General features: G+C 48.5%; 1 protein-coding gene across 4 annotated transcripts in view; it reads left to right on the forward strand.

Moving 5' to 3' along the window:
- Window positions 1-13,043, forward strand: part of Rdl (Resistant to dieldrin) — a 228,955-nt gene that overhangs the window by 28,363 nt on the left and 187,549 nt on the right. For all 4 annotated transcript variants that reach the window (XM_077663327.1, XM_077663325.1, XM_077663326.1 and 1 more), the window contains exon 2: window positions 1,278-1,366. In XM_077663327.1, the coding sequence (XP_077519453.1) occupies window positions 1,278-1,366 (89 nt within the window). The remainder of the gene's footprint in view (window positions 1-1,277; window positions 1,367-13,043) is intronic.

The following is a 13,043-nucleotide window of genomic DNA, read 5'->3' on the forward strand; positions in this document are numbered from 1 at the left end:
TGCGCAGAGATTCGTACCTGAGCAAAAATCTAATTTTCTCTGCCAATCAAAATTAAACGAACGGTACGCGAAGAAGAAGGACGGGGGAGGGCGGCCACGTTTCCACGAATTCAATTCACGTCGCTCTCGAGGTTCGGTCCCGCCCTTCTTTTGATTGTTTCTCGAGAAAAGAAAACAAAGAAAAAGGCACAAAATAGAAACGGCTGCTCCACTGTTCTTTCTGCTCCCCTTGTCCCAACCTACAGAACTGGTTTTCCTAATGGCACTATAAAGAAATCGAAATGGACTTTTCGCCCGTCGAACTGTATAACGGTGCGGAGGGGTATGGAATACGATGGCCTAGACATCACATTTACTCGTCTTTGTCTCTGCTCGGAGTACGAAATGATGTAGCCAGAAGTTTTTATCTTTTTTTAATTTTCTTGAAAGCAGCTAAGAAAATTTCTAATATCCGAGAGGTCACTGTTTGAGGGGCAAAATAGCAACAAAAAGGAAAAAAAGAAAGCAAAGAAAAAGTTCCGAAGGTTTCGCTACTGCAAACACTCGCTTGACACGAAATGAAAAGGCCAGCGGACTGTGCATAGTACCTGTCAGCGAATATCAGCGGATGTTTGAGAGAACGCGTAAATTGGAGGCGGTCGGAAATTAGAAAGACCGGTAAAGCAGTGGTCACTTGGTGGCGCAAATTGCAAGCTGGAAGGAAGGAAACAAAACGAAACAAACGACAAATGGCAGTTCGCGTTCATCCGCGCTCAAATTAGTTGTCGATTTTCGCCCGTAAGTGGTTGGAGGCGCGAGCTCCGTTTACGGTAATCAAAATTTCTCTCATTATAGGGACAGGTAAAGCGCGGTAGGAAATAATGCTTCTTCTTACGCGCGGGTAAAAACACTGTTACTGTATCAATAACAAGCGAGAAGTGCTTTTTTGTCTGTCCATGTGTGGAATTTCGTGTGTATATCAAAATTTATTCCACACATGATAGTGAGAGCCGATTTTGATGTCAGCGTTGATTAGACTACACTTTGTGATGTCTCACTGCGAACACAAGATGACCTTATCCTCAAAACCCACTGGGAACAGTGACGAGATTGCACACAATTTTCTGCACATGTCACAGAATGTCACAAGAAATGCATAAATGGAACCACCATGAAAAACATGGCGATGCAGACGCCGGATTGGACATTCTTCTGCACTGCATGTTAAATTGTCAGCCCGCTTGCTGTGTTTGATGCGTACTAACCTGTTCATCTTTTTCTCATTCTTATCTTTTCAGACAAACTCAACGTGGACAAAACATCACGCAGATTCTGAATGCCTTCTTTACACGTGGGTACGACAAGAGGGTGAGGCCAAATTATGGCGGTGAGTATTGCTCGGCTACTCTCTATTTTCTCTCACGTAGCGAGACTCGCATGGCCATGCTTGACTTTCTGCATACCTCTGTAGTTGCAGTAGCATGAACTGTGCAGATGTGTTCTCTCTTCAGCCTCAAAATGTCTGCACGCGACCACTAGGTGCACACTTTGTCGAAAGTAAGAAAGACCCTCAAGTCGTCACCGAAGCGATCCTCTGGCCCATCTGTTGAGCTCGTTCAGAGTTCCTTTTGATCCTTACTCGTCAACATATTAGTACTTTATAAACACTTCGTTTTAGTACTTTTATGACAATTAGGCACATTTAGCACTCACTTCTCAGCGATAGAATTTTTCACAAGGACATGACTGTCATGAGCAACGTAGACACACCACCGCATGGCACGGGGATAACTCCCTAAGTGACACAAACGTATTGGAAACGTCGATGCCCTGCTGGTACGGTTGCGATTTCATTTGGTCAACTTTTAAGCTGGACACAAAGATCTTTTTGCAATCCTCTACTGCTTATTTTCCATATTTCCCAATGCCCTCAGTATAGCGTGGCTTATGCTGTCCCATTAGAGCTTATACCACAAAAAATAACGTGTGATGATCGGCGTGTTCACGAGTACATGAACGCGAATGAGACATGAAGAGATAAAACGTATCATGATAGCACTTCTGGCTGAGTGCTAGAAGCGTCACACGTGATTCCAAAGGTTTTACAGAGTAACTTTCAGTGAGAAAACGCTGCCAAGAGGCAAAGCAAAAATCTTTGCGATTAAGCAAAGAATACTTCGATATAATGCGTTCCCAATTCTTTTAGCGAGTTCTGCGTAGTTTCATGTCTTTTCTTTTTATCTCTCAGCTTCATCGCACCAGAAATCCTTGATTTATTAGCCACGAAGTGGAGACTTCATGAAGCAATTTGTATTTTGTGCTGGCGCGGTGCCGTCATGGTTTAGGTGTGTCTGAAAAATTTGAGCGCATTTGAGCAGACAGCGTCTGGCACGATCACTGGCGCATCGTTTATTCCTTGAGTTTTGCGTTTCGCATTCCGTTGTCAACCGATCACTCTAAAATACCGCTCTAAGTGAAAAAATGTCTCCTTTGATGCGCTTGCTCTGTATTCGAAGGTTCCCGGGAAAGACGTAGTAGTTTTTGTGCACGCAAAGTGTCCGCGGCGAACGCGAAATACAGCGGCACGCATTATTCCTCCCCCGCCGCGGCCGTATTTGAAAGAAAACAGATATGAAGAAACTGCGCTCAAGCGCGGCAGTTTTACGTTGACTTGAAGGAAACGATGCAAGAAACGGCGAAGAAACGTATACCAAAGCCTAAAACTCTTCGGGACCTCGTGGCGAAGAAATGCCGGAAGTAACCACGACCAGTAGCCATGACCCTTTTAATGACCGGCGACTCAACATGTTTCCGTGGGGTGGAACGACAAGCGTCCTGCTCTTCGAGGCTCGGCTGCTGACCCGAAAGACGCGGGTTCCATCCCGGCAGCGGCGGTCGCGTTTCGATGGGGGAGAAGTGCTAGAGGACCGTGCTTCAGCGTGCGTTAAAGAATCCCGCTAGTCGAAATTATCCGGAGCCCTCCACTACGGCCTCCCTCACAGCCTGAATCGCTTTGAGACGTTAAACTCCATACAATCGAAAACCCAATCTTCAAAGCCACCGCCCTCCACTCATCTGCGATTGGAATCCCTGTCGACCACCTTGTATCGCCCGAAAGCGTAACAGTAGACGCGGCAGGCGCCTGAACGGGAGCCTCGGGGCTGTTAAAGAAGTTCGAACCCTTCCAGAACATTGCTGTTGTCTTCAGTTCTCGGGCGGTAGCCTTAGTGGAATTCGGATGCGCCAATGAGGGGAAGTCCGGAGCAGGAATTGAAGCGCGGGGGGGTCTTCATAGCTGTCAACATCCACATTAGCACGCGCGTAATGGCCCATTAGTATTGTTTCTCTCAATCTTTCAGCGTCGTTATTTTGTACAATTAACTTGCGGTGCGCAGCCCACAACGCCATTCTCTTCCTTGATTAGGCATTGGAAATATGGTTCTTGCTTTCTTGGACGTGAACATCCTAGAGAAGGAGTAAAATTGGAGGGGACACTTAAGTTCCTCCTTAAGGGTATGACGCAATAGCGTAATAGGGTAAGTGTCATATATGCAGCAGGTCATTCTCTACTTTACATTCGTAAATCTCTAGGAGTCCTCATACCCTTCCCGGCGCAGTGGTGCAGCGGTTAAGCAATGCGCCACTGCCCTGCAATGGCAGTGGCAGTGGCGGCAGATGCGGTGGCAGGGGGCCCACCTGCCTCCTAGGTTTCTCTCTGGCCACCACCGACCAGAACCGTGCTCGTAATTTTTCGCTCACGAAGCCGACGACGACGTCGACAACGCCGACACCGGATTTTTTGGACAACGAGGCCGTTAACGCTATCGTGTTAAAAGAGGATCCGAAACCGGTTATGGTGGGTGTGCTGTCTCAGGCAAGCCGGACACCTCAGCCGCGCCCCTAGGGAATTCATGAAGTGCGCACGAAGGGGCGGTAGTGAACGTACCCGTGTAGCCCAAGGGTGGTTTTGAAGTGAGGTCCTCTGTAGTTCCAGTGTTGGGAGCCCATTTGAGCCCTGGTGGGATCAATGTAGGTTCTGCAACGCGGTCCCTAGTCGGCCCCCAGTATGCTGCCCATAAACGCCCCAATAGACCCATTTGAGACCAATGCAGGTAGCCCATCTGGGACTGCCCACAGTAGGCGTTCATTGCCTCATGCGGGTAGCCCACCCAGCTCCCTCATCGGTCCTATTTTGGTGAGATGTGGGTAGCACCTTGGACGAACATTGTTTTCATCTCAGTTAGGCCCTTCAAAATCGGCATGGGGCTGGTGCAGGTTCTAAAGGTGCAAGCCCAATGGAGGCCTGCCCACATTGTCCCCGCAAGGGGCCGATGTAGATGATTTAGGGGCAAACCCAGCCCCAAATGCCCCAATTGTACTCAAGGCATATAATGTACAATTTTTTTCAATGTCTGCCTAACCTACACAGCCTAGAAAATTTTCTTCTTAAGCACGACGGCAATTTGGGCTACTTAAACTGATGGCATGTTACACATTGTGCAGGCAGCACTTTATTGTTGGGCGTTCCGAGGATAGTCAATGTTTGTGTTCCGAATTGTAATCGCATTTGGAGACTCTCAGGTCATTCAATACATCCTGGTAAATGGGCACAGTTATTCTTGCGCATGACCAGTTTATTGTGCGCAAGTTAGTTGAATGCGAGGGCAAAAATGCTGTAATTTTAAGTAACCGTGTAAAGATGCTGAGAATTATATTGAAAGTTATCTATGAGAGTAAGTTATGAGTGCGTATAATACATATAAGTGAAATGAAAAAAGTACTTGTATAATACGATGAAGCCATATCGGTGGGTTAAGCCCCGCTGCAGCAGAAGTAGAAACGCCTGCGGCAATGCATAGGCTGCCCTAAGTAGCCGACAAGCGACCGATAAAATAAACAATTTGCATCCGAAAACCTACTTGGCCACTGGCCAGATTATACATAGGAAGTTGTAGGGACTGATGTGCGCAGCATTAGGGCACTCCCGTTTACCAGCCCCATCATGGCCTATGTGGGACCTACAGTGGTTTCACGTGGTCAGCACCATTTGACTAGTAGATGTTTTTTCAGCATAGAGCCCACATTGATGTTTTATCTGCCGTTAAGTACCCGACAAGGGACCAATGTGGGCAGTATTCCGGCATGCCTGTTTTCAAGCCTCCCCACGGGCTATGGGGACCTACAGTAGTTTCGTGTGGGTAGCCTCATTTGGACCAGCTGAGGTTTTTTTTTTTAGAATTGAGCCCACATGGGCATTGCAACTGCCCTCATGTACCCTACAAAGGACCGGTGTGGGCTAGATGTAAGAATGTGGCATGAAGTAGCCCTAGCAGCATCGATATAGGACCCTTTCGTTTATGGTGGTTCAATGTCCCCAAGCAACTCAGGCTATGAAGGACACGGTAGTGAAGGGCCCTGAAATTTCCACCGCGTGGTGTTCATAAACTTGCACTTACATCGCACTGTACACGAGCCTCTAGCATTTTGCCTCCACCGAGATGCGACCGCCACGACCGGGATTGAACCCGCGTCTTTTGCGTCAGCAGCCGAGCGCCACAACCACAGAGCCACAGCGGCGACTTTAGACCCCATGTAGAACTTTAGGACCCACACAGAATCAACAAGGGCCAGACTAATTCGGGTTCGCCTACTTATTCCCCACAGGGAGCCGACGCGGGTACTATAAAGGTTGCCCTAGCCCCACTTCCTTCAGGAACCCACAAGGACTCGCACTGTGTGCTACTTGGGTAGGGGCCGCGAGCCCCCGGAGGCGTGCATGTTTGGTTGCATCCCGCATATGTTGACGAGTACGAAGCGCAACCAGAAGAAGCACGGCGGAAAAGAGGGGGCGACAGAGACGTGCGCTCTAGCACACTGCATATAAGCTTGTCAAATGCAGCCCACTGACAGTCCACTCAGTGTTTCTATCTTGCAATGCCACCTACAGAGACGCTTGCAGTTGGTTAGGCCTAACTGCAGGACGTGGGCAACACATGTGCAACCTTCCTTAAAAAGGAAACACGCTAACATTGCAGGACATTATTAAAGGGGAATTATCTTGCGCTCGACACACTGATCGCCCAAATATTGCCCACAACCGCCCACCGCCCATAAATGCCGACAAGTGAAATTTACTGGGTTATCACATGGCTGAGTCAATTTTTTTATTTTCCAATTTATACGCCGGAGCTATTCTAGCTCTAACAAAGGTTGCAAAATATCAAACGGAACTCATCTTCCTACAACTCGCGTGCCTTCCAGCAGCTGCCCATTGATCCTAGCACCCGGCTTCAGAAGCTTCCGCTTTGAGAGCTCTAAACTCGTTTGAGAAAAATTGTTCTGCTTAATTGAAGGGACTTTTTTTTGACAAAACATGGTTATAAAAAGTGAAGAGCGTAGAAACAAAATATATTGAAACGATTGCTCAGGCACCGTCTCTATAGAACGCCGAACTGCTACGAATGTGGCAGCGCGAAAGAATCATGGACGGCCGCGAAGACACATAGTTCTCCGCTGTCGTCCCTGTTTCCTTTGCGGGGCCACTATACATGACGAATGCCCACAAGAAGATATTGACTGTTGCGAGTACGCGAATATTCGAAGTTTTTGAATAGCTAATCAAATGTTTTGTGCATTTTTTTTAGCTGAAAGAATCAAATGGTGCAAATTATTGACAACGAAACGAATATATCCTCAAATTTTCGAATTGTTTTCGAATAATTGACTTGCAGTTGCCACAAGGCCCGCAGTAGATTTCTTCGATGACTGTTTTGAAAAGAAAGTCAGAGTGGACACTTCAGCTCCGCCTTAAGGGAATGATGCGACAGCAAATGTGTTAATGCTCATATATGCAGAATTGGGCATTCTCTGCTTAATGTTCATAGATTCTTAGGAGTCCTGGTACCACTCCTGACGCAGTGGCGCAATGGCGCACTGATGCAGCGGTTAAGTGATGTGCCGCTGCTCTGCCACCGGTGGAACTCGTGCGATCCAGCTTGTTTTGCCAGCAGCCTCTCGTGACGAATCGTTAATTTAACTGCCTCCTGCCACGGTGGGCAGTTCCAAGACAATCCGGTGGACAAGTTGTGATGACGCCACAAGGTCAGGTAGCCTAGCTAGTCCACCTACCTCGTAGGGATGCTTCTCTGGGGATTTTGGGGGGGATTTTTCACTAATGGTCAACGACGTCGACACCGACGACAACGCTGCAATTTGTGCAACACGAGTTACCTAAACCGATCACCTTAAACACGGTCCATTCCGACACCGCACAGCCTGCTGCCGCAATCGGTTTGTGCGAAATGGACGCTTCGTATGGCAGAGCTCGTAATGCACATATGATGTCTCCGAGACTGGACGACGTGGAATGTCTTCGGCAGGTTTAGCAACCGTAACTTGGTACCTGGTCTCGGAGGGCAAGGATCATCAGTAAGTCTCGCCTCTCTCGTCTACTGCGGCCCGCTGCTGGTTTGTTAGCAGTCATCAGTAGCCAAATCTAACGCTCCTGTGCTCTACGCAGCACGCTTCGGCAACCAAACTCGTCTTAAGCCTCAGCCGATGCGCCACTGCCCTGTAATGGCGGGTGCTCCCGGAGGTGGGCCTTCTGCATTCCAGGCTGCTCTTCCCGAGCGAAAATTCATTCATTTAACTGCCACCCGCCACGGTGGGCAGTTTCCTCACTATCCGGTGGGCAGGTTGCGATGACGCCGCAAGGTCACGTGACCTAATTGGGCCACCTGCCTCCTAGGTTGCTCTCTGGGGACCACCTGGCAGATGCATGCTCGTGATTTTGCGCTCACGACGCCGAAACCTAATGGATTATCTGATGGACGAGGCCTGTAACGCGATAGCGTTAAAACCCATTCGGCGTCCGGCGACATCCGGCGGCGTCTGTCATAAAATTTGCTGATCGGTTGACGGAGTGTGTGACGTCAAGAGACCAAGGGATAAGGCCGAGTTGGCAGGTGTGCAGGTCACGTGACGTGGCTGAGCTCGGTGGCTGGCTCGGCTAGCTGCAAGCGGAGAGCCGACCACGCAAGTATGTCGCTGCGCATAAGTATCGTCGACTGCTGAGGCTCAGCGTATGCGACTACCACACATTTTAATACTATCTTCCTCACATTTTAATACTATCGCACTCTCCAAGCACAATGCATGATAATGGCGGTGCAACTACGACAGCACGATCAATGCGCACTCTTTCTTTAGATGCCGTTCTCTTGCATCGTGTACCCACACGCCCAATAGTCCGTCACTCAAACTAAATGTCCCCATGTTCTTTCTTTTTTTTACAGTTGGTGGGCATCTTTTATCTGATACTGTGCGAGTTCTAATTCTAGCAGTTCCTTCGAATTCCAGTACTGCAATATACTCACGGAATTAATGAACGCAGAAAAAGCCTACAGGTCTCTTTCGGGGTCGTCGTTGGAAAGCAGTTTCATTCTAATTTATTAAGCTCCATGTTTACGCTGTTGGGTATATGCGTTCATGCTGAACAAAGCATCCTTCATGTTATGTCCCAAAGTTGTATAGAGTAAAGACAGCGGGAACACTACCGTCGCATCATGACGGCCAGCTGGGAGGCCCACGAACTAATTATCTTCCGTTAAGGACTTCAAAAGTGGCACGAAGTCCGTAGTCACAGCAAATATGCAGAGAAAGGACACTAAGACTGTTTTCACACGACTCACACCCTTAGCGGTACAGCATGGCATGAAGGACCCACCAAAAACTCACCGTTACACCCATCCGGCAGTGTACACTTTTGTCCCGCAACAATGGCCTTCGTCATACCCGGGCGCAGTTTCTCTTGCTGCTACACTGGGGAGTTCATTTTCCTCTTGACAACTCTGCGTGTACATCGCACTTCTGTTGGGAGAAGAAGGAACGCAGAGGCAGCGTCGAAACAGCTCCCTGCGAGCCGAGCTCGTCTAAAGCACTCTCAAAGTGCACGCTTCGGAGCAGTGAAGATGAAATCATCCGGCATCTGATGTATCGCACTTCCCCATATGCCTGTTCTGTTCATGGCAGCTCTTCCACACAGGCATTGTCTGCATAACAAACTACTGGGTCAGAGATACAGCGCATTCGTGTGTTTGTGCCAGTCTTGTTTCATATCTCTGGCTAATATTGTCTGTGAGACCCAGCAGCTGCTCTAAGGCGCCATTCTGCTCCGTCCTGGCACTGTTACCCCCCCCCCCCCCCCCCCCGCCTACCCTTCGAACCTGCGCAAGCTTTCCTACATAGCTCTCATGCTATATGAAAGCGCGACGCGATCCCACCAGAAAGCTAGAAATCTTCAATTCAATTAAACCAAGCATTTCGATAATGGGTCTTTCTACACTATATAACATCTTATTGGAGATCATCCGGTTATTCTGTCTTCATACGAAGCACTTTGTGTTAGTCCAGCCAAGCTCATTCACTAAGAAAGCCTGAAAATAATTTAGTGTTCTTTTTGTGATAGCTTTATTTGCCATGCTGTGGTGTAACTATCCCCTAAACGCTGCACTTGGATGTCAATCCCTTCATTTATTGTCGCTTAGTAAGAAATAGTACTCCCTCCTATGCTGTGATCAAATATATTTCGTGCAAACAACCTTAAGATGTGATCCCAGATACATTAGACGCGAGAAAGCGCTGACACGAACATATAGCGTAAAGGTAAAATGAGCGAAAATACACGGGGGGTTACTGTCCTGTTGACGAATTATTTCGCTCAGCAGTGGCTGGCATTGTATCCGGCAAATGATAAATCTCGTTTTTTCTTCACAAATCTCCCTGTTTCTCGTTTGTGCATATTGTAAATGTTGGTTACACTCGGCGTTTACGGAAAGACTAATACTTTTCACTGCATTGTGAAGTTTTTAAATGATAACTTTATGTTAGATTTGATTTGAATTATTTCTGTTCATTGTTGGTTTCAGCGGAAATGATAATCTGATGGCACTAAATTACCTTAAGCTTACCAGATCAGGGTGGGTGCATTTATTCACGAACTTTTTTTCCACCACTCATTCCACGTGCTTTTATAAATAGCGAGATCAGTCGCTTCAGCATTTGCTTCGTTCCGTCGTAGCCCGGATATATGGATAAAATTATATTGAACAGTGCAAAAACCGCGAACAGAATAGCAAACGAAGGGTTAAAAGCGTTAAGAAAAACAGTTGATCCAAAGGGAAATCAGAACAGAATACAAAGTCGGACATAGCAGTTTGGTCGACATATCGCGATTATAACTGAATGCTAGCAAAGTAAGCATATAAGTAAACATAGAGTGTAAACGATGGCATTATAAGTGTTGCTGTTCAAAACAGTTGTCATTTAATTGGCCATCGCAGTCCGAACTATACTCCCACCCAAAGTGTTAAAAATTTGCTTCCTCCAGAATAAGCCGAGGAGAAGGAGAAGGACTTTAATGGAACAGGAGAGGTCTGCGTGGTTGTCGGCCTGGCATGCTACTCCAGGTGAGGGTGAAAGAAGAGAAGATTAGACAAGAGGATGGTGAAAAAAAAAGAGAAAAAGAAAAGGTGAATGATGAAATCAAGCACACTCACGCCCTCACAAACACACACACAGACATGAATGTCAAAGAATGTCCACGAAACCCGTGCCTCTTAAAAAAACTAAAAATGCTTTTGTCCCGAGCACACCCCAAGCCGCGTCCCTCCAGGGTCCAAGGACATGCTCCAGGTGCACGGGGCCATCCTGTCAAAGTCCTAAAGCACTTAAAAGTGCCTTGCGATGATTGTTGAAGAGTTGGCAGCGGGAGATCAAATGTGGAAGATCCTCGGGAACACCACATGTGGGGCACAGAGGGCTACTTGATGCACCAATTTTATGTAAATAGGATTTAGTGAAGGCAACGCAACGTCCAGGTGAATTCTATGGAGGCAATTTCGATCACGTCTATCTATATTTCGTGGCATGCGGAAGTCGCAAGTGGGGTCGATACGTAAAAGGGATATTGACGCTACGGATCACACCAGAAAGATCGTTGCGTCTGCCAGGATTTTGTAGTTAGAAGCCTGGCGCCATCACTGCGCGAAAATGGTATAGGCAGGAGCAAGGAGGTGTCGCCATGCGCCGACCTCACTGCACCGTCAGCGTGATCGTTGCCAGCAAGGCCGCAGTGAGCGGGTAACCACTGCAGCACAACACGGTGGCCAAGCTCACAGGCCACGGAGTAGAATCTGTTTAAGTCATCGACGATCGGCTTCTGAAGGCTTCCTGATGGCATTATAGATTGTAATTCAGCATGAGAGTCACTGAAAATAACCCACGCTCTTGGCGGTTGTTTGAGAATGTAATAAATGCTGCTCGCAGAGCAGCCAGCTCGGTAGCAGTAGTCGAGGTGCGGTGACTCAGTAACGCCGAAATTGTTATGCGCGTTGACGGAACGCAGACGCCAATCGCTGATGAGACGGATGTGACAGCCATCACTGTAGATGTGACGGTGCGCACTGCAGCATCCATAAATGTGTTCAAGAGCAATATATTTAAGTGCAGGGCCGAGGGTGTTTGTTCTTCTTTTGATGCCAGAAACTGTTGTCTTGATTTGCCATGCTATGTACCTCCAAGGTGGGGAGGAGGTCGTGACAGGGCGTTGGTAGTGTGGTGGGAGAAGGTCAGAAACTTCCTCTATGCAGTGCGCTGTGAGTGGATGGTGAGGCACACGAGCCACGAACCGCACTTGGGCACGAAGCAACTCCTAGGTTAGCAGTGCTGATGGAGATAGACATCTGATCTCTGCTAGAGTAACCACTTTGGGGGTGTTTTTGGAAGGCCGAGGCAGATTCTCAAGGCTTTAGCCTGCATAGCTTCAAGTGTTTGATATTTGTGAGGATACTCTGAAGAGCTGGGAGACTGCAGCGTAGGAGGCATTCACAAAGCGCACCATACAGCCGTAGTAATGAAGGTGTAGAGCAGCCTTTTCTGGTGGTGGAGAGCATACGAAAGATAAAGGCGTAGAGCAGAGCTTGATTTTAAGCTCTTGTATATGTGGGGACCATGACAGTGACCTGTCAAATGTCGCCCCTAGGAATTTATGGCTTGTGACGAATGTATTGGGGTGCCAGCAACTTTCATCATGTAGCGTGAAAGATCGCGCCTCGAAAATGCAATTTCAGAGCTTTCATCTGGCGACATGACGAGACCGCGCTTACTTAAAAACGATTCGATGTTTCATGTACACGCAGCCTCAGTGCATCTGAAGTCATCTAACACCATTCTGAGACAGGCGATCTTAACGACGTCGTTCCATCCTCTCCGAAATCTCGAATGCGTTCCGCTCCAATAATACGCGACTGCTGCACAAGCGCTCAGCACCAATCAACACGCGCCATACGCTGATGTTTGGCGTGCGCGGTACGAATCCGGCTGTACAGCGCCACTTACGCGTGGACGCACCACGAGGATATCACGCGCCCCCGGCCGATCTGCAAACGCGGATTGTAGTTAATACGTACTGAAAAGCTCCCTCCAGCGGCCGCTTCCAATGAGGGCCAAAACAGTAGAGCGAGCATTTGGCGGTATCGGGAATAGAGAGGATGATGAACAGGGACTGCTGCACAGCTATGGCAAATCCTCGCTCGCAATGGCATGCACGCGGCTCCCTCATTCCAGAGCCGTCATCCGCAGCGTCGTAGACATCGCTGCTCGCTGCTGACGGCGACTTGCAGCGCCGCCTGGGCAAATTTTCTGGCAGCTCGAGGATGGCGGAGGCTGCAGTGCGCCCCTGTTATCGATTTGCGCGCCGGCTTCCTCGGCGGCCCGCCGCGGCATCGGTGATTAGGAAAGCGCCCCGTGGAGCGGAAAAAAGATGGAGGCAGTCCACACTCTGCTCCCCCCCCCCCCTACCCCATCCTCATCTCCTCCTCCTACTCTCTTCCTCGCGTCCTTCCACGGCTCACGCTTTTCTTTTGTTATTTCACTCACTTTTTTCCCTTCGCGTCCCTCCTTCACCCTTTCGTTGCCAGACCACCTTCCTCATCCCTTTCTTTTTCCCGGCCTGTTTTTGCCTCTCCGTGCGTGCGTCGCGGCGAGCTTCATCCCCGGCCATTGTT

This window comes from Amblyomma americanum, chromosome 4, assembly GCF_052857255.1.
Source record: "Amblyomma americanum isolate KBUSLIRL-KWMA chromosome 4, ASM5285725v1, whole genome shotgun sequence".
Classification (NCBI taxonomy): Eukaryota; Metazoa; Arthropoda; class Arachnida; order Ixodida; family Ixodidae; genus Amblyomma; species Amblyomma americanum.